This window comes from Dermacentor andersoni, chromosome 2 (genome assembly GCF_023375885.2).
Source record: "Dermacentor andersoni chromosome 2, qqDerAnde1_hic_scaffold, whole genome shotgun sequence".
In the NCBI taxonomy this organism is placed as follows: Eukaryota; Metazoa; Arthropoda; class Arachnida; order Ixodida; family Ixodidae; genus Dermacentor; species Dermacentor andersoni.
This window is the reverse complement of record NC_092815.1, coordinates 41,689,929-41,712,339: the sequence shown is the minus strand read 5'-3', so window position 1 is coordinate 41,712,339 and position 22,411 is coordinate 41,689,929. Positions and strand designations below refer to the sequence as shown.

Genomic DNA, 22,411 nt, shown 5'->3' with positions numbered 1-22,411 from the left:
AAAGTAACAGTAACACAGTAGTGCAGACAATCACAAAGGCATTTACTGCACCTTTCATACGCCAATGCCAGCTAGCCGAATTACTGAACCGAACATTCCGATGGGCGTGGACGAATCGAGGAAGCCTGACTCACTGCAACAGGATATTGAGAAAATATGTTTGCCCCCATGCTGGACACTAACGCCTAATTGTTGGGGTGTACGGTCACGTAAATGATAATGCATTCGAACGATCGAGTTCGCTCACCCTGGTGCCCCGCTCTGAAGCCTCGTGAAACAGTCCCGCAGAGCATGCCGACAGGTGCACAAGTCCTTGCACACTGCCGACCCCAAGCCAAAGAGGCAGCGGCTACTCCCTTTTGCCTCTGTGCAACCCTGTTGTAGGGTGGCATTAGCAGCACAACACTATTCTGTAACTATGTATTCTGTACTATTCTGTAACTACACCCAACCACCAGTGGAGCTTGGCTTCGCGACAAGCCCGGATTACAGGAAAAGTGAGAGCCATGCGGGGATAACATCAGGGGGCATGTGAGAGTCAAGCATCCCCACAACACGAACCTAACCTTTACATTTCTAGAAACTGCTATTCCGTAACTTCTGTGTGGATGATGCTTAAAAGTAGTATGATGCTCGATAAAAGTAGCCCCTAGCATCTCTTACCTGAGACTTTGAAGGGCTTGGACGACACCCTTCCAAGATTGTTACTTTTGGCTCACTTTCTTTCACCACAGGCACATTCACTTCAGAGTCAATAGGTTCTTTCTGAGAAAAGGAATTTTAATAAACATTTAAACACAATGTTAACAAAGTAGACCTCTAGGCTAGTCACTGATATTTAACACAGTATAAACGACACTGCAATTAAGCATGCAACTACTGCATGGTTTACACAATATCTTGCTCAAGAAAGTATTAATATTTGCATTCTTAATGTTTCCCAATGGTAAAAAACATTTAATGGTAGATGAAATCATGGCGCTGTCGCAATAAACAGCTCAGTAGCAGAAGAAACACAAAACCAGGGCATCGAACTGGAACTGAACAAAAAATTGGAAAGAAATGTTATTTTTTGCTAAAACTGGAACTGAACCAAAATGTTAGTTTTTTTCACTCCGGGGCGAAACTGAAAGAAAAGAACAACGGCTTTCAGCTCTGATTGGTAATCTTTTTGGGAGCTTTTAATCAATGCATTACCTGCACTTGTTGCTCAACTATGATGCCTCATTTGCAAATACACACTATCGTGCCATGGCTTTAAAAGTAGCCGTACTGTTTACAGTTTATAGCGCATCGTATCAGGGGGCAGACAATGGGCTGCATTAACTTGACAATATTTACGTCACATCGAACTTGAGGACTCGCCAGACTGTGATGTGGGCAAAGAACTTGAGACAGTGGAGCACATATACTTGTTGCTTGTCACCACTATGACTGTTAACAGCATGCATTTGTTTCTTCATTAGCACCAATTACCAAAAGAGCAGTCAGTGAAATAGTGTTACTGGGCCCTTGGCTGGTCATATCAACAAAACAAGCCATCGAGGCACTCTTAAAATATTTAGCTAACACAGGTCTAAATTCAAAGCTGTGAACAGGCCCTTCGACCTGTATATAATCGCATTCTCCTGCCTGCCCTCATCATTACTCCTAAGTCCCCTATTTTTCTCCCCTTCCCTTTCCCCATGAGTGTAGCAGCAGGCTTGGTGACTCTCGGCAGTTCTTCAATATTTTTTACTCTCTCTCCTTCAATAGAGCTTCGCTTCACGTATATTTCAGCGCTGGCACTGGATCTTCATAATTATTTTGTTACTACATGTGCCCTAAAGAACAATATGCATAATCTTTCGGAATCTGGCAGCCTTGATGCCATTAGGCAGCATACGAAGATTTATTAGCCATGTGCTTACTCTCTTAAGTCTACATTTTACGTGACGCCATAGGGCAAAAAAAAAAAAATGAAGGGATGTTCTACGCCTGCCCACTATGGCCCAGAGCGGCACTCGTTAACACTCGCAGGGCAAGATACAGTGCACATAATACCCAAGTCAGTGGACGGATTGATCGCCATTGCCATAGCACAATTGGTAGTGCAACACACACGTAATGCAAAGGTTGTGAATTCGTCTCCCACCGGCAACAAGTTATTTTTGCATCCACTTTCATTTTCCCTTTTCCTTATTATTTTCGGCATTTAAATTTCAACAACTAATTATCGCTATGCTTTCGTTGGCATTAATGCCAGTTGGCTTTATATGGTTGTGATTGACAAAACTTGAGCCCCTCTGTTTCTCTTCTTGTTCATTCATAGCAGCGTCTCGAATCTGGCAGCCTTGATGACATTAGGTAGAATACAAGGGTTTATTAGCCGTGTGCTTGCTCTCTAAGTTCACGTGTTATGCTATTGAGCCACAAAAAAAAGGATGCTCCACATCCACCCGCTATAGACCTGAGTGGCGTTGCCTAACACTCATTAGATCTAGCACACACAAATACCCAAGTCAGAGGATGGATTGATGGCCTTTGCTGTAGCACAACTGGTAGTGCAAAATACATGCAATGCAGAGGTTGCGGGTTCATCTCCCACCGATGAAAAGTTATCTTTTCATCCATTTTCATTTTCCCTGTACCTCATAATTTTCTTCATTTCAATTTAAGCCACAACTAATTACCCGTATGCTTTCCTTGGCTTCATTGCCTGTTGGCTCCATTGCCTGTTGCACGTAATGATATGGTTGTAACTGACAAAAATTGAGCCCTTTTGTTTCTCTTCTTCTTGATCTTTCAGTGCAGCTTAGCGGTAGTGTCAAGTTTTCGTACAATATAAATTTGTGCTGTTTTTCTGTAGTTATTCTTCAGTTATGCTAATGCACTTGAACTGGCTTGAACCATTTTTTTTTCACGACAGAATTGAACCAAAACTAAACCATTTCCGGTAAACTGGAATGAAAACTGGAACAAAAGAAGTTTCGGTTCGCCACTCTGCACAAGACTAGCAAAACCACTCTTCATTTGTGGAAAACAATCAACAAAGCTTGCATACAGGTCGTCATCATCAAAACGTGTGTGACTGCGAAAATAACATAAGGCATTCGACAAAAGGAACAACCTGTGTATTACTACCAGTTGTCCCCTTGTCACCAGTACATTTAATGTGATAGCGTTAAGGGCCCCGTGTCGCAGAAAATCCGGTGTCGGCGTCCCGCATCCGGTATCCGGCATCCCGCATCTGGCGTCCAGCGTGAGACATCATTTCGGCAAAAATATTTCGCACCATGCGTACCACACAGACCCTCCATGTTGCGCAAGGAAGTTACTGAACTAAATGAATTTCTCAACGTAAAATATGTAGAAAAATCATAAAGTACGACTTACACACAACCCACAGACATGATAGCATTGGATTGTAATTTGAATTTACTAGAAAACACAATTCTGTTATGTGAGAACTAAGAAAAAAAAACCTCGAACACCTTTTCCAGCATTTCTACCATTCATAGACTGGCCACAGCCTCCCAGATTTGCGCGCTCAAATCTCAAAGGTCATCAGCGTGCCCATTTCCTTGCAACACCTCCACATGGCGCTCGCCTAAGCCGCATCACGGCCCACACAGGAGGCCGCGTTTCTAGCAGGAAGCTCGCCTTTGCGCACAGCATTCACCACCAGGGTTTCCCGGTAAACATTACGGTTACATAAGCTGCAGTTGCCGGGAAGCATGAGAAGCAGTCAGGGATCTTTGAATGCTATCGCTTTCCACTTTTAAAAGCAAAGCTTAAGCGTCCTCCAAATTTTTTTCACAATGCCTAAGACACCTTTGGAAATAAACAAGCTTTCAATTATTCAGATGACAAAACAAGCCATTAAGAGAGCTGTTGAATGCACTGATAAACAGCCACATCAAGCATCACTTGATGTACCCAGTATTTACTGGCAGATACCCAGTGTCTGTCCTTACCCTTGCATATCCTCATTTCAGATTTTGCTTGTATAATACATTGTACCCCAGTCACTTGGCTATACAAATTAGTCAACTAAAATGCAGTGCCATGATAGTGAAGAGCCCACAGCTAAATGTTGTATTTTTTTGAACTTAAGCACCTTTCCCAATTATGAGGAGGGAAATGCTGGAAAGAAAGACGCATGCTAATGTTTTGCCTTGATTCTAAGCATTCTTTCCAACTTTGGACATCATGGGCATTAAAAACTGTGCCATTTACGCAGAGTAAATATTGTATTCTTGCAGCTGTACATTCACCTTCAACTTTACTTACAATTGCGGATGCTGACGATGCTCTGCTTGTCAGCGTGATGTCAGGAGAGCCATGGTCACTACCCTCGTTTTCATTCGTGCCTGTTTTCACCGATTCTAAGGAACAAAAGCAAATGGTAGGTTACTTCACTTTAAGATGATATTGAATTGAACCTAAGAGCTTCTGCCACTAGGTGTTTTTGATTCAGTATAACCGCAGCTACACTACCAATGCACTGTTTGGGCTGCGCCATTAACGGCAAAATGTTTGCATGGGCACATTAGTACCCAAGCATTTTTGCCAAGGGTGTAACCAGGGGAGGGCACACCGAGCTCGTTGTAACACCCCCCGCCCCTTGAAGTTTTTGGGCACCAGAAATACCTGGCACAAAATGACGGGTGACGACACCAGTCTGCCCCTCCCCGTCCGGTCAAGTGAGCCCTCCCCCACCCCCCCAAACCCAATTGCTAAAAAAAATTCCTGGCTACACTGAGCTTTGCATTCTGCCCCTATCAGAATGATGATGCTGTGATGGTCATGAATCAAGCATGTGACCGTGCATGCAGCAGCAGAACTCCATGGCCACTGAGCTGCCATGACATATGGCAATGAAGAAATTGAAGGGCAGAAAAATGCAGAGACCTTGCTTGCGCAGTTTTGCAGGGGCTCCCCCAATGAAGACATCGCCATATTCATGTCGTCGAAGGTCGAAGTCAGCCCTGCGCGCAGCACGCATGGCATGACCGTGCGGCTGCACAGGGGCAGTGAAGCAGGAAACAGCAGGGTGTCGATGCTCCCACAAAGGCTCCCAGATGCGAACTCCATTTTCCAATCGGAAACTCCCCACAAAATCTGACTGCTTCAGGAATGGAATTAGTGGGGCAAACAGGTATACAAAGACCTGGAACACATGAAAGAAGGAAGGGAACATGTGAAGAATGAAGAAAAAGAAGAGATCATCAATCAATGGCATTTCAGAATTTCTAAAGATGTATAGCAATTTAAATATTAATCAATCAAGCATTACTATTGTGAAGAGGCTTTCTTGTAACACAGTCTGGCAACAAGGCTACAGGCAGGAACAGCGAGGCAGCATGATGGAACTTCTCAAATGACACCAGAAAAAAGCTTTTAGCATTTAATGTGCCAAAGCCAGAATCTGATTATGAAGCATGCCCCAATGGGGGAGCCCCAGATTCACTTTTACCACATAGGGTTCTTTAACGTGTACCTAATGCATGGTACGCAAGCGTTTCTGCATTCCACCCCCATCGAAACGTGGCCACCCTGCTTGGGATTGAACCCACGACCTCAAGCTGAGCAGCACAAAAAATGCCAGAGACCAGTGCACACTGAGCAGTGGTGATGTTGCCAGGAAGGTGCGTGTGATCTTTGTTACAGTGTCATTTATTTACAGATATACAGAAAGCTACCTGAACTTGAAGGGCTTTCGAAAATCTTTTTTATAAATAGTTTGGCACAACTAAAGTATGCTAAGCTTATTCTAAGCCAAACAAAGGTCCCCTGACAGTTCAGTTAATCAAAGAATTCAGCTTGACAGGTCTTGTCTTAAAGCGAGCATAGAGCATGTACTTGTGTACTGATGCATGTAGTTGCTTGTCTACAAAAGACTTCAGCGTGTAAGGCATTCCTTCAGGGCTAGTATAAAGTAAATGAAGAAGGACATCAGATGCAATAATAGCATAAGTTTAAGGTATAAGAAGCATTTACTTATTCTACCTGAGTATGAAGGAAACCAACCCAGCAAGTTGAGACAAGTCTAGGCATTCCACTCACAGTGATCTTGATAGTTGTTGAAACCCTCCTGCAGAAGTTTAAGCAAGGGCGCAGCAAGAACACTGGCCAATCCACAAGGAAAAAGCATCGGCCAGAAATTCTGACTTAAATACATAAGGTCTCATAACCTCAAAAAGGTGGTGAGTAGGCATGACATTAGCGTGGTATTTTCTGCCCCCAACAAGCTCACTCGTCTTTGCCCTCACAGCCGCAGTGGGTGATAAAAAAAAATGAGGTTGCCAAAAAAAAGCCCATTTTGCCCTTTGTGAAATGCACTAGTGGAGCGATACATGACATTTAGTTGTCCTGTGGGAAGAGATATATTGATCAAACTGGAAGGTGTGTAAATGACTGATCCTGGGAGCACGCCTTCAACATAAGAAAGAATAAATGCACGCATCTGGTGGAGCACATGAATTCTTGCAGTTGTGAGGCACTGTTTTGGGAATCAAAGATTTTTTGGAAGAAGCTGCAATGAGTACACCTATTTGTTAAAAGCAGGATTTAACATAAAAGAAAGAGGGGGGAGGGCTGCATCAGTGAGTCTTCTGTTTCCTTTGTACATGAAAGAAACCAGATTCCTCGAGGCATTTCATTAACACATCTGCGCATGTGCATAACATGTATATATATTTCATGACGACGTTGTGGAATAAACAGCTGAGAGTAGCGTTTGTCCCTTGTCCAACCCCTTTTATCTCATACTGTGTTTTCTTTTTCTTTTTTTGTGCAGGTGTGTGCTCATTATTTATGTCAAGTATTTGCCAACTAGGCCCTCAGCAAGTCCATTTAATTCAATAGTGGCAGGGACTCTATTTTACGTTACCCTCACACAAAACAGCCTGTGCAAGCAACTTTCGCAGAAATGCGCGCAAAAATAGAAGATTTAGTTTTGCAAGACAGACAGATTAGGGTCTCCAGAAGAGCTGAGAAATTGGGGGTCACTATAGGGCCAGTTTCAAAAACTGTTCATGGAAAGGTAGGCATGTTAAAGAGAAGGGCAAGATTGGTTCTGAAAATGCTAACAAAATTTGCAAAGACTATGAGGCTTCACTGCTGTCAGAAGAACTTGGAAATGCTCCATGATGACTTATTTGATAACTTTCAAAGAGACAGGAGTCTATCACAAAGATGCCAAGTCAAAAATGGAGTCAATGCAATGGCTCAAGTCATCACCCACACCCGAGAAATCCAAGACAAAAATATATGTTAATTGTCTTCTGGGATGCAGAAGGAGCTTTGCTTCTGCAGTTCATGCCACATAAGACAACAATAACAAAGGCATGTTATGTCAATACACTGACTTTTTCGAGGGAAGCAGTCGGGGAGAAAAGACAAGAACTTCCCAAGCATAGCTTCTTAGGTTAGACTGCAAATACCTCAAAACAGAAGCAAGCTTCCTGACAAATAAACTGTGGTGATCAATAAATACCACTGCTGCATTAAACTAGCATTCGTGCGTAGCTCAAGATTACAACATGCTAGCATGCCTGGCATGAGTGGCTGCATTAACTTGCTGCTTTTGGGACCACCAACACTATGAGTTGCCGGCTCCAACAAACAGCTTGTGGTCGTGGAAGCTACCCTCATGGGTCACCTTCACAATTCAGTGACTACACATGACTGAGTCTAGCCACACGAGCATCAGAACAGTGACTCAACCATCATGTTGGTGACTGCTGCCAAATAAAACAGTGAAGAAAGAAAACGAATTTTAATAGTAAGTGTGTGTACAGCCACTTCGCGCACATTTGCAACTTCCAGTTTCAAGAAACACTCAAACTTAGCTTTTGCATTCTTTCCTCTCAGAAATGGCCATATAGGGCTATTACAGTATTGCAATTTTTCTTAATGTATGAACGAAATGACTTATGTAGAAGGGAATGCCACCTGGATGACGGTGATTGGGAAGATGTACTGGCTCTTATCAGGCAGCTGGCCAGTCTGACTGTGCTCAGCATCGGTACACTCTTCAGCAGCATCCAGCAGGATCCAGTGAAGAGTGTATAGCAGCTTGGTCTCTGCTGCTCCTAGCTTCTCCAAGCAGCTTTCCTTTCTTGCGTACAGCAGGGCAGCACAGCAGTGCATCACATGAGGCAGAGCTGCCCGTACCAAGCGCCACCTGGTGACAGAAATAATGTAACAGATTAAGCAAACAAGACACAAACATTTACACAAAGAAGTATCCCACTTGCTTAATATGCTCAGTTTACTGATGCTTTAGAGGAGTTTATGCTTTTATTTGTAAATGCATTTTAAAATTATGCGGCAATTTGTCAGCTAGTATGCATGTGGGAATGAACAACTTGAAAAACTGGTGGGTCAAAATGATACCCAATGACAGCAACCTTTAATCAGTAAACATCACAACAGTAATAATAATATATTTACCAAGTTTGAGACGTGTTAAGAATTCTCTTTGTCGAGATCACAAGCTATGTATCCATTTATAGGAGAATATGAATCTTGTAGCACTACTTTAAGAATATAGCCACTTCCCATTGTTTTCTAAATGGTCTATGTGTCTTTTTAGCACATATAATCTTCACATGCAAAAACAATAAGTAATGGCACTGGAATGCAGCCTCTTTTGATAGTCTTTCCTGATGGCCTTCTTTAAATAATACTCTACAAACACTGCACACCAACATGAAAGGAAACTTAATCTGTGTTCAAAGAACCATTCTTGCAAATGGCAAGCCAGAACCTCACTCACTGCACTTAGCTATATAGTTCTTGAGTTGGGAAATCCCAACGACGAAACTCTATTTCATTGAAGGAACAAGAACAATTATTGGCTTTAAACAGAAATCCTGTTGCAGGAGCACAATAAAAGCAAGGAAAAAGCTCAGGAACCTGTATAATTTCCAACAGCTGACCTTAAAAAGCATTTTGAACACTAATGAATGCTAAATAACATGCTGTAGAAGATGGTACAGATACTTCCTCATTATATCAAAGATCAATCTTCAGTGTTGCATGTTTGCTTTGCAACAGAATGTGACCCCATGTTCTGTAGGACAGCACATAAAACTCCTTTAACATTTAAGAACCCTTGCAACCTAAACCTTTTCTAAAACTAAATTTTTCAAGCAGTAAATGACTCAAACTTTTCAAAAGTAAATTATAAAGAATTATCACTATTAACATTGACAATAATTACCATTTATCATTAACAAAATGAATTTTTTTTTAATTTCTCTAGGATGGAGTTAGTTTTACAAAATGAAACTCTTTGCACTCCTGATTGCATCAGTATGCTATGAAGGAAACCTACATACACATATTAAAAGAAAATTTGGCATTGGTCAAGGATGCGAATCTAGGATTACTGCATCTCTAGAGTTAGTCAGCCTGCCTAATCCAAAAGCTAGCAAGTGGCCATACAAGGATCAACTAATTGAAAACTAAAAGCACTGAAAGCAGAAATAATGTGGTAAATGCATTTTACAGATCTGTAGAAGTCTGCAATGCGGAGATGGTTTAATAAAGTGAAAAGTTACCATGCATTTGATTGCAAGAAATTGTTACAAATGGAGCCCACGTTAGTTTCTCAAAAGACAAGCTTTGTAGCTGGAGAAAAATTTGTCCCAAACCAGAAATAAGAAAACCCAGGACCTCTACCTGACAATGGCAGAAAGTGTGGACAGTTGGTACAGTGAATTAACTGGCCAGGCAGTTGGGCTGATGGCCTGGCCAAACCAGATTGCTGAACTTAATTTTTTTTTTCTCTCTGCCAGTTGGAAGTTCGATCCTCAAACAACTACTATGACTGTCACTTACAGAGCTCTTCAACAATCTGGTGTATGACAAATTTTTCTTTCCTAAAAGTACCTCTACTGTTTCCAGATTTTGGTAGAATTCATTTAATTAATGTTGTTTTGGCTTCCAGCCAGTCTGAGTTGATTAGTTCAGCCTCACACAAACACATCCTAGTCTTTCAGATAGCTCAATCCATAGAACAGCATGGCTAGTCAGCTGGTGATCCCAGGTTTGATTCCACGACCAGGATATACATCTTCTCTGGCTACGAAGGTTGTATTACAAGAAACCCGTACAGCTTCTCCAAGGAGCATTGTTGCTACAATTTTGTGAATGACAAATATTCCATTCATATGCAGTCTCTTGGTGGGAGTACTAGAAAAAATTTATTTTGCCCAATAACATGTAGGCTTTTATATGTAAAGGATTATGTACTATGCCAATTTTTATGCCAAATTTTCTTTTAATATGTGTATGTAGGTTTCCTTCATAGCATACTGATGCAATCAGGAGTGCAAAGAGTTTCATTTTGTAAAACTAACTCCATAGTACATAATCCTTTACATATAAAAGCCTACATGTTATTGGGCAAAATAAATTTTTTCTAGTACTTCCACCAAGAGACTGCATATGAATGGAATATTTGTCATTCACAAAATTGTAGCAACAATGCTCCTTGGAGAAGCTTTTGGATTAGGCAGGCTGACTAACTCTAGAGATGCAGTAATCCTAGATTCGCATCCTTGACCAATGCCAAATTTTCTTTTAATATGTGTATGTAGGTTTCCTTCATAGCATACTGATGCAATCAGGAGTGCAAAGAGTTTCATTTTGTAAAACTAACTCCATAGTACATAATCCTTTACATATAAAAGCCTACATGTTATTGGGCAAAATAAATTTTTTCTAGTACTTCCCCCAAGAGACTGCATATGAATGGAATATTTGTCATTCACAAAATTGTAGCAACAATGCTCCTTGGAGAAGCTGTACGGGTTTCTTGTAATACAACCTTCGTAGCCAGAGAAGATGTATATCCTGGTACTAGGAGTAACTTTTGCACAGTAGAAATTGGGTTACTCTGAGTTATACAACCCTAAAACAAGCTTACATATACCCGTATTTACTCTACTTTATAGTGCACTTCGTTTAAAAAAAACATACTAAAAGAATGACATGCACATCAGATTCAAGTACAAAAGTAAATCTATGATAGCAACAAGGCATCATACCTGGCATTAAACATTTCTGTAATCCAGTCCAATTCACAATGATGTCGCAATATGTGTGAGCTGCGCTAGGTTTATGTCCACTCAACAAGTTCTTTATTGACTATCGCATATTCTGAATGGTATTGTTAGGTTGCCATAGTCTGCAAAATGTTTAAGAAATGAATCTCTCAAATTTAATGGACAGTACCAAGGATGAGATGCTCTGGGTTGTTCATATTGGTGAGGAGGCCTCGAAGATCGAGCGATGATGAGCAATGATCAGTGATGCCGATCTACAGCAGCTTGGATAGATTAAGTTTCCTCATTCCAAATAAAAACAAATCGCAATTACTCCCTCTCTTATCATAAAAATCTGGTAAGATAGAAATCAATGGCATTGGATTTATAATTTCTGAAAAATGAACATCAAGGAGAATGTTACGACTGACAGCAATGCATTGTTGATTTCTCACCGTGAAAATTTCGTGACCTTTAGAATTGAGTAAGTACAGTACTATCACTGCAGTACAGATTTTGCTGAATTTAGCTCCACATGCAAGATTAATTATTCTAGTCATATAAGCAGGAAGACAAAGAAACACAAACCTCTTGATGCTCTTGATAGCAACAGTCAAACTGGGTGATAAGCCGAACTGAATATTTTGCACCAATACTTTCTCAAAGGACTGGAAGTAAAAAAAAAAAGAAGGCAGACATCAGCATACACGCAGAAAAATGCACGACACTCTGTTGACAAAAAATGAAGTGGTGGCACAACATGAATCTAACTAGGGGAACAGTGCAGTGAAACACCAGTGTTACCACATTGCCTTATCTCTTGGCCAATCGTAGTTGTGCAGCATTATTATAAAAGCACTGTTACTAGTTGTAAATGTGCGTGTCTTCAACTTTTTCATAATCAGTTGGCACATCTATTCAGGCAATGAGTGTTGGCTGACATTTCATTAAATTTTTTCTTTAATTATGGGGTTTTACGTGCCAAAACCACTTTCTGATTATGAGGCACGCCGTAGTGGAGGACTCCGGAAATTTCGACCACCTGGGGTTCTTTAACGTGCACCTAAATCTAAGTACACGGGTGTTTTCGCATTTCGCCCCCATCGAAATGCGGCCGCCGTGGCCGGGATTCGATCCCGCGACCTTGTGCTCAGCAGCCTAACACCATAGCCACTGAGCAACCACGGCGGCTAAACATTTCATTTCTTTGCTGAAATTGTGAGGTGCATTACATGTCATTTATTACATACCTCTAGAAGCACTGCGCACCACTGTCTCAGCATTGTTCATCCCATAGCCGAATAGCAAGACTCTACCTTTGGTACTACCATCAAGCTCATGATATCTTCTAACAAGAACTTTCTTGTCTGTTTATCACTAGCCAGCAAGAGCCCTACCATTACACAGGCAGTGGTTATAGCACTAGTAGTATTTATTGTACTAGCAAAGGACAAAAAGGAGGGGAGGAAAGGAAAGGCCACGTGCACTGTAACAGTCTCACTTGTCAGTGGACACCTGAACTGTCCCACAGCCATGAAAAAAATATAAGGGGAAGGAATAGAGAACCAGGAGAGGAAAGTTAATAAAGATAGACAGTAATTACACCAACACTGCACATAATTTTATCACAGCCAAAGTAGCACCTGCAAAGTTTAGAATCTCCTCTCAAACATCACGCCTTCTGTTTTATTTTCTAGCTGGCTGCTCTTGTGTTATAAGATGAACTTTCAATGTGCACTGGAGCAGAATTTTTCCTACGACAGTGGGCTTCTTCCTTATTTACTTACTTCTATGACACACCACAAGAACTAAACTGCAAAAAATGGTGCTGGTACACAATACCTGAGCCCCAATCAGGCAGGAACCAAAATTTTGAAATACTCACCTTGCATGCTTCTCTTTGCTCCTGAAAAACGAAAGTAAAAAGTGTAGGCTTTAAAAAATGTTTTGCAGTTCCCTTACGATCACAAAAATATACAGTCCAAGACTAAGAAATTCCAGTAAGTAAACGCGGATAGAGAGCTCCAGCAGACGCCTTTCTTAATGAGCATAACTTTTGCATGAATAAAGGAACTGTACATGATGCCATTTCTTCTGCAGAAGTACTATGATGGCATGGCAATTAAAATTATTGATATATTAATTACCAAGAGTGCAGTAAATGTTTGTCTTTTTCATTAGAAATATAAGGAATATATATAGGACAAAGCTTCACCATTTTTCAATGATTTTTTTTTTAATCTCATCTCCACTGGCACTAGAGTGCTACAGCGCTATACAGAAGACAGCACTGCAATGCTGGCTTTATATCCCATGAACCAATTGGTTCACAAGAAAGTTGCCCTGAGTGAGAAATGTAATACAGTATTTCATGGGTGTTAATGTTGTAAGAAGGTTTGACCTATAAGACCTGAAACAATTAGGCACACCTTTTGCCAAGTGCGCAAATATATAGCGATAGATGCTTGAACTGAGCAGATGCCAAGCTACATAGTAGGGCTTCAGGGGTGCTCCTAGTACTGGGAAGCTTTGAGAATGAAATCAACACCTCTCATCCTGCAGGGCTTTGCAGTGCAGACAACTCGGTGGAAGCCTTGATTGACACAAGGAAAAAATTCAGCCAATGTTAAATGCACGCAGCATGGTCTGTACCTACTTCAGAAGAGCTTGACATAACATCTAATGAATCCTATTCCTGTATTTGCCAATTACACCATATGTAAATTTAATGCGCTGCACAGAATGGTGTTAAAGTCCAGCTGTTGCATAGCAGAGGTACAACATTGTTCAGCTCAATGTTTCCCATTTTTATCAGGTAACTGTCTTCAACATCTAAAGGTAAACATCTTCAACAAACATTTCGTTGGCTCTGTGACACTTAAAGCAGTGAAAACTTGTCCAGCAACGTTCTCAGGGGAGAGGTCCGACGTTTTCAAGGCTGATTCAGCCTCCTCATCAGGGATGGCTGCTCAAGCAGGTATTGAGACAAAAGCTTTAAAGAAGTTGCACAAAATTTTTGTTTAGCTTTTCTGGCTCATTTACATAGCCACAACTCCAGAATCAATTTTTCGAACATGCAACAAATCATGAACTAAAATATTCTTTATTGTGACAACTTCAAAAAGTATGCCAAATTTCTTGCCATAGGGTTTGTTTAAAAATCATCTCTGTACATCACAAAAATTGGGGGGTGAGGTCATATGGCATCACTGATGCATGGGTTGGTGCAGTAGTCGAAGCTGCATTGCGATCGCATTGCCAAAGACTTCAGACGGGTAATAGGGATGAGAACGAAGGGCGCTGCACATTCTGAGAGAAGGAGACCAAGCTCATTAGTCCTTGTGGAATGCAGAGAAGCACAGACTGAAAGAGGAAGGAGTAGTTAATATGGCTTGCATCTATACCAGGCTTACCAGTGCGTGTGTCCGCCATTTGTGACCACTACCTTAAATTTTCTTAATGTGCAGAGATGTTTCGTAAGCAAACCCTATGCCAAGACACCATGTTCTATGCGGTGCCCATCTTGAAATGGTCACCCTAAAAGAGGATATCACGGAAACTCTCCCAGTGAGCCTTTTTATACACCTAAAGAGCTGTAAGTCTGAACTATTTTATGCTAACATGAAACATGTACAATGTGCAACATAATTCCCGTGGAAATGCCCCAATTTCCTTGGCCTAGCAGAATGCCGGTGTAATATTGAAAAGCTGGCACCAACTATTGCACCTTCTACACATAAGTGGGATTAATGTATAAGCTTTGACAAAGCGGACTGTATTGAACATCGTCTCATTGAAAGCGTTAAGAACCTGCCGTGCAGAACAGATGGCCCTGCACACGTTCAGCTAGTTCAATCAAAAATTGCATTTTTTGCTGTGCAGAACGGTCAAATAAGGCACCGTACCATCGCTGATGCATCATGGGCTTTGCCAATTTTTGGACGTATGAATGGGCTGAAAAGATACAAATAATACGTATAAGTGGTACGCTACGCAAGACTAGCACGTCAATCCGGCTGTCATGCAGTTAGATTCGGGAGTTTATATATAATCAATGGATAAACTATGTTTAAAAGAGGGAAAAAAAGTCAGTGTGCAAGAGGAGTACAATTCAACAGTGTACAACGCGTGCAGATAGCGGTGGCCCGAATATACGAAATAAAAGTGAACGCAACCCCCTCCGCCTATCAACAATTAAACTGTGACTGAATTCGCAAGCATGGCATATATCGGCATAGCTGTGTAACACATATCAATTAGGTACCGAACGCTTCAGTGACGAAGGTGCGAGCACACCAGACAACGTACAAAGCTTGACTTTTTGAACTACTTAGAGCTATATGCAAGAAACGAAGAGCTAATTAGAGAATTCATGGGTTTCACTACATACGCACGATGCTACAACGCAATAGCAGAGCTCACGCGGAACGTTTGCCGGCAACACAGCAGAATCAACAGACCATATTTGCCGGAGTGTTATGCACGCGAAAGCGAATTTGGTCTTTAAAAAGTATACCTTGTCTGTCGCCAGAGAAACGTTTGTATCGGCAGAGGCACTGACAGCTCGTCGGGTTCATGTTGATCCTCTTCTAGTTTCCGTTTCGGCATACCGACTGAATCTTGCAATAAAAACCTAGGACGTTTTCGTTGCAGGGTGATTTAACGTACGTTCTACCAAGCAGTAACCAGGATGTGGAAGAGAAAACAATGGGAATGTTGGGGAAAAAACATTCGTGTTAAAGGAGCTCGCCGGCGCCTCTTCACGTATCGTCGTCCATCTTTGCCTGGATGATCCCCCGCATCCGGAGAGCACGTGACCGCGCAGATTCCATCCGGCCGCTCGAGCAAGGGAGCGCCGCCGCGACAAGGAGCCGCGGCACCTTTGGTACAGGCGGTTGGTATAGCGGGCGACACAGCCAGTACTGCACGGAATCGGCGTACTATTTCACGTACATATTTCGGCGAGCGATATTCTTTTCGATGCGGACGTGGTCACGTCTAGTTAAATGCACGAGATGCTTCACTGTGCAGCACACTTGTGGAGCAGCATATCTGAAACAGATCCCGTGCAGTCAGCCGTATTAGTTTGACGTCCTAGTAGTAGTACGTGGCCTACGATCGCTCTTTCCTCGCACTAGACTACGTGAGCATTGCGTAGAATGTATAGAGTTCAAAATACGCAACTACTATACAAAGCGAGACAATGTAGACAAGTCTACCAGTTACGCAAGCGCTTTTATGGAACTAATCGGGAAAGCTTATGGACTGTCATTGGCGATGACCAAAAGAAAGTGTCGCTACTTTTTGTTGGAACCTCTTATTTGACAGCATTTGTTAGACCCTATACTGCGCCTATATTTAACATATTGTGTGCTAACAGTCATACCTACAGTTCAGAATTATAAGTTGGCTGTGCTTGCTTGAAACAAAGAAGTTTACATTTCAGTGTTAATTGCATCGGTGCGACGCCTGCGCATAGTGTATCACTGAAGGTGATTCAAGCGGTTTTTTTTTCTTTTTTTTTTCTGAACAGACCCTGAAAATTTAGCAACACACAATGCAGCCCTCAATTTAGCATGTAGCATTGTATTTTATCTATATCAAGAAGCAGTTTCACAATTTCATAAAAAAGTTGTTACACCTGCAAAAGAAATTTAAGATTCCTTCTTACATGCACAGGATTTATATGCATTATGAAAGCATGTAAGAGGATGGAAAACAATGTTTTTTGCATGAAAAGGCATGCTGAGCGTACCACAAACATGAAATGCAACACACATAACACGGAGAGCATTTATTGCTTCTTGTGGTATGTACATACAACACATACGTATAACACGTGATATAGGTACACAGGAAAATAAGCAGCACTTCGCCCGGATGAGCAAATAAAAAATATGCAAACATGTAAAGACCATATGCATTTCGACTGCTCCTGCAGTGAGAAAAACTTGAAAAACAGTGTTTAAAAGAGTAATATCACTGGTACTGCACACCATAAAACAACTGGCCATGCAGACCAACTTTTCAGAGGACTTCTTGTCCAGATTGTGAAAAGTGGCAGCACCTACGCGAGCACAACATGGCATGAACTATGTGTCGTTCGTGTTCTTTCCTGAATTACATTGATATGTTAATGCATACGATGCATAAACAGTGTCAGGAATGTGCAAAAATTCACACCTATAGTCGGATACAACTCAAGTCTGCAGTGAAGCCCCACCCACACCCTCATAACCGCCAGCCACCGTTCCTCCGCGAGGCTGCAAATAGTTCGTACTTAAGTTTTTTCCTGTTACCTAAATAAGGCGGTAACCACAAAAATAAAATTATAACCACATAATTTTGTACGTTTTCACTCGTCTATTATAGCGGAACGGTGAAAGCCTAATTCTTTATTGAACTGAAATAAAATGCACGCTTTGCTGCAACTATTTATTGTCAAGTTTCACTTTAGTTGGCAGTGAAGTTTCACGAGTGAAACGGGCTAAGCAGTGAAATGAACTGTACCGTGGACTTTTGAAGAGTGAAATGCTCAGACTCCATACACTATATCCATGGCTGTTGCACACCTCATCACTTTCATTGATGAAAAGACTTTACAAGGGCAGCAGACGCTCCGGAGGTATCAAGTACGACGCCATTTTGAAATGGTCACATGACAACGATTTTGTTTGCTTCTGTGATTGACTGGCAGAGTAACAACGCAGCTCAGTCCGTGTGCCTTGGTTGCCAACGGCTGTTTATTTAAGTTGTATCCTACTATACCGATATCCAGGGCACCAGATATAAATGGCCTTCCGAAATTTATGCAGCACATCACACAGCAAATTGCAAAGGTAACTTTTACCTTACACTGTATCGAGACACTACTACAAAGTGCCAGGATGCAAGCTTAGTGCTGCTTCCCTCATCATGGTATTACAGAGCATGTTTGAGCCCTTAAACTCAAGGTAAGTGATTCAGAAATGCAACTATCTTGGCAAACACAGCCCTCCTTATCACCAACTTGAACTTATATTCACTCCTTGCCTTCAATGTACAAGCTACCATGTAATGTGGTAAGAAAAATGAGGCATCATTGTTTATATTACATCGACATCACTCACAATAGTCATGATGGATTTCACATACATGTAGCTGAAGTCTTGTAACAAATATTCACATGTTTTCACGTTAATTCTCTTTCTTTCAGATTAATAATAGCAAAAGCAAATTTAAAATTTCAGTCAGCTCACAATGAATTTGTAAATGATAGCAAAGATATCACAAAAGAAATAATACTGGAGGACATTTCCATATTGTGAAACAAATCATATGAAAATCAGACAAGCATAAGGAGATATATAGAATGATGCAAGACATGCAGATTTGAAGGGCCAGCATTTCAAAAATAGATCACTAAGTGCCTTCTTTTTGTCACAGAAAGTGTTATAAAAGTCTGAATCTTTCCATATGTTTCACGGGCTCATGTTACTTGTCAGAGAAGCTGCACTTATAAAGACAAATATAATAACAGCTGCATTCTATAAGAGGGAAACACTTCCAATATTTAAAGTGATGCTAAAGAAGAAAGTAACTTGAGCTTAATAAACAACCGATAGAGAACACTACAAAAAACACCCTTATTGTAAAAAGAACATAGAAAAGAGTAACAAAGTAACATAGAAAAGAAGCAAAAACAAAAGACAGGTTGTGACGCACCCTAGAGCCAAATGGAACGAAATTTCACGCCACATAAAAAGCCTAGTTTCAGACAGCGTAAGTATACAGCAGTCTCCATGCTAAATTTTATTTTTCAACTACGAGTTGATGTGTCACGAAAAGCTTGGAAATGTAGGTGTTTTAGATACTGAAACTGAAACAAACACTTCCACACCGCTCACTGGAATTGATGCATGACTAAGAATGCAAGGCTCCCAGGCATGACCTACGAGATTAGCCATTTCCCATGTCTTCCTACGGCATGGTGAAAAATTTTGGAGGTGACGTGCTGGAACTTACGTCATGCCAGCTCAACCACCAGGTGTACATGTCATCTGCTTAGGTGCTACTTAAAGGCTGTTAATAGTGCAATTAGACAATTACCAGCCCTGCAACTTCACCAAGGTTGCTTCAGCAGCAAGTATATACTACTCATTTACAACTAATTTAGCCTAAGTAAAATTTCATTGTAGTTGCCTTTGAAGTATCCCTACCACCTTGCCATAATGTCATGGATTTTGACCGCATTTTCTCGGGCCTAGTTAACTTTTGTAAAAGATCGACTACATCGAATTCTAAAAGACCCAATGATTGGACTGGACTGATGAAGTACTAATGAACCACAACGGCCCAAATAAAATAAAAAGCTTCGAAATTCGTGAAGTCACACTGACATTCCAGTGCGACATTTCTAAAAATGAAACTAGGACTTTCATTTTCTCTTCCAGTAATCAACCTCTTCCTGCAATATGAACTAAAACAGAGTTTTGAAAGAATACTTTATATGTCTGAACTTATTTAGTGCTTATCTTTAGTGTCCTTTTAATCGTTAGCTGCACTCTGTTAGTCATAAAAACACAATATTCAATCAATAGCTGCAGTTCGTTGGTGGGAAACACTCACAATGTAATGACAGGACACGGTCCATAAGCAGCAATTGCACTGGGCAGCAGAGGCCAAGTGAAACCATAGGTTCAATCTGTAAATCTAAGCTCACACCTTGTTGAATTCATACACTACAAACACTGAAACTCTCCACTTTCCCCCTATTCTATCAGGCTGTACACAGTAACAAACTTGCATTGTTTTCCACAATCACACACACCAGCAATGTGAGGAACGTCACATATACACTAAAAGTAACAACATTATGGTGATAAAGGCTGTTTAAACCAGACACCAGCTAAAGTATGTACATGAAGTTTCATAAATAACTGTGTGTGACTGCTCAATGTACTTTGCTTCAGGCCCATGATAACTGCAGTCACTTGTACCACACTGTACACTCCAAAGTTTCCTATTGATTATGCAACACAGCACACACACTTACAGCTTTCAAGAACTGTTTTAAATGGAACCTGTGGTGTTAGCTAATGGTGCAGTACAGATAAAACTAAAACTGAAACATTACCTGCATAAGTTGCCAATCCTGCTTCTGTAAAAGCTGCACTCAACACAGTAACAGCAGTGAACAGAAAAGTGAATTCAATTTGCGAATACCAATAGTTAAAGAGCCTAGGGCCCACATTTTTGCTAAAGAACCATGGGTTATGATAGCATCACTGAGAGATTGGCAACTGAATCTAGTTGGTGCAGATGTGCAACTGCCTGAATATTAAATGAAGAGCATAAAACCTGCAAAGAAAATGCTTCCAAACCTTGATTCAAGCAGGTTACTGCATTTTTTTTTGTCATCATTGTTTGAGGATCAATTTCTTTTATGTTATGCTAACACATGAAAGTAATCCAAATAGTCTATCTAGCTGGATTAAATTTAGTATTAAAATAAAACATTGCTATATGTTATCAAAGAAGTCTTCCTCTTCTGCCCAGTTTTCATCATCTTCTGAATCTATGTTGTTGCTATTCCTTTCTACAGCTGGGTCACTGTCACGAAGTTTGTGAAATCTATCAAAAAGAAGCTCCTTGGCATAGTTGTACAATTCTGTGTCCAAACTATTGGCAGCTGTCACCTTTTCCACTTCACCGGGCGAAGGTACTGCATGACCACGTCCCATCAGCCGACCACGTAAAAATTTACGTGGCCTTGCCCTTCTTCGAAATTTCAACTTGAATGTAGCCTCAAATAGAGATTCTGAAAGACGAGGGAATTCTGCAAGGCCAAAGAAAGCCATGTGTTCCAGGTTTTTCTTTGCACTGGTCAAAAGAACCATGTCACGGTCCTCCTTGGTAAGCAACAATCCAACTGAATCATTCTGAGGACAGCCATCAATGAGGCCATGATCAGCAAGCATGTGTGTCTGGCGATTAAGTGCAGGGTTTGCTGAACAGGACACAAACTCAGTAAGGGTGATATTTTCAGGTCTCCTGCCTTCAAAGCAGACACTGGGAGCAGGCACTGACACTGGTTGGTCCAAGCAAAAGTGAGGATGGGGCCGGGAGCCATGCCAGCCTCGATTCTGGTGGAACCGCCGCCATTCATTGCGGAACCGGGCGACGGGATCTCTCAGCACGGTTATGTAAAAATACCTGTGAAATTAAAGAAACATTAGCAGAGAATTTGCGGCAGTTTCTATCTTGTTCAGAAAGACTCACAAGGGTAACTTGATTTCTTTGCCATATCAGAGAGCATCAAAACCAGACCCGTGTGAACTGTATTAAATATTTTTATTTTTGCGCAAACACCTTCTGAAATCACCTGTTTTGCATCCACTTCACACTGTAATACGAATGGGTCGGGTTTGTCTATAGAAAATTTTACGCATTACACATGCTTACAACTTTGCCAAGAGCAAATAGTGATTAACTGCGGCACAGACGGCGGTCACTTTATGGCTACGCATTACGCCCATAGATAATCTGTTGATATTGATTCAGCACTCGCCTGCGTTTCGTGGGGACTCCTTCGTCTTCGTCGAGCACGCGATCTACACAGGTATTCAATTCAGTCCAGTCCGGATGGACACCACATTTCCATCCCAGCGTGTACCTACTGAAGAGCCACGAACTGCGCTTGCGAGGTCTGAAGCAGTGACAAATTTTTCGGCCTCGACGGCATGCACAAGGTCTCTGTAACACTAGGTCTTCAATTAATCGCCGTTCTAAGAAATTAGCACCGGCGTTTTGTATCTGTAATAAAACGACAACATCCGAGCCGCTTATGTCGAAGTCCTCGTCTTGGACGGTCGAAGGCTTGAACTCGCTTTGATGATGTCCGTCTTCTGTGTTGTTAGAAGCATAATAGCTCGCTGCCTGCGACACGTGAACTAGCTGATGCTCTTTGAACTTCTGCCAATAATTTGAGGGCTTTAGTCGCACCCAGTGGTAAGCAAGTCGAGACGACGAGCTGCCAGAGCTGATCAAAATAAACACGAAAGCGGTCACAAACGCTACACAAACCAGCGCTGACCGACAAACTGTCGGCGTAAAACAGTGCATGCCACAATACTTTCTATGCTTTCTTCATCTACGAGCACGTTGCTTGTCGCTGGATGCAGAACACAAGAATCATCGTTTCGGAAGCATAAGCACGCAAGTTGCCATGTTTGTTGACAAAAAGGGGGAGAATCGCAGGTGGGAGTGAAGTCATGATAATATGGAAGTCGTAAGTGGAAGTGGAAGCGTGCGAAAGGTCGACGAGCTGGCCAGGAGGCGCTGCGCTCGCTCGGCGGAAAACGCCACGGAGAAGCTTTACGCAAGCATGGTTC

General features: G+C 41.5%; 2 protein-coding genes across 2 annotated transcripts in view; both read right to left on the bottom strand.

Moving 5' to 3' along the window:
* Positions 1-16,727, bottom strand: part of unc80 (unc80, NALCN channel complex subunit) — a 209,674-nt gene extending 192,947 nt beyond the window's left edge. Inside the window, exons 1-8 of the mRNA XM_050189428.3 lie at positions 15,556-16,727; positions 14,945-14,993; positions 12,925-12,945; positions 11,628-11,707; positions 7,939-8,170; positions 4,894-5,152; positions 4,273-4,367; positions 664-765 (exon numbers count right to left, since the gene is read on the bottom strand). Coding sequence (XP_050045385.1) covers positions 664-765; positions 4,273-4,367; positions 4,894-5,152; positions 7,939-8,170; positions 11,628-11,707; positions 12,925-12,945; positions 14,945-14,993; positions 15,556-15,647 — 930 coding nt within the window. The 5' untranslated portion in view covers positions 15,648-16,727. The remainder of the gene's footprint in view (positions 1-663; positions 766-4,272; positions 4,368-4,893; positions 5,153-7,938; positions 8,171-11,627; positions 11,708-12,924; positions 12,946-14,944; positions 14,994-15,555) is intronic.
* A 91-nt stretch (positions 16,728-16,818) lies between these two features.
* On the bottom strand, positions 16,819-22,337 carry LOC126542380 (heparan-sulfate 6-O-sulfotransferase 1-like). Its single transcript, XM_050189432.3, has 2 exons — positions 21,589-22,337; positions 16,819-21,233 (listed from the first exon to the last, which is right to left on the bottom strand). Exons 1-2 carry the CDS (start codon positions 22,140-22,142, stop codon positions 20,540-20,542), a joined length of 1,248 nt encoding a protein of 415 aa, XP_050045389.1. The 5' UTR covers positions 22,143-22,337; the 3' UTR covers positions 16,819-20,539.
* Between the last annotated feature and the right edge of the window lie 74 nt (positions 22,338-22,411).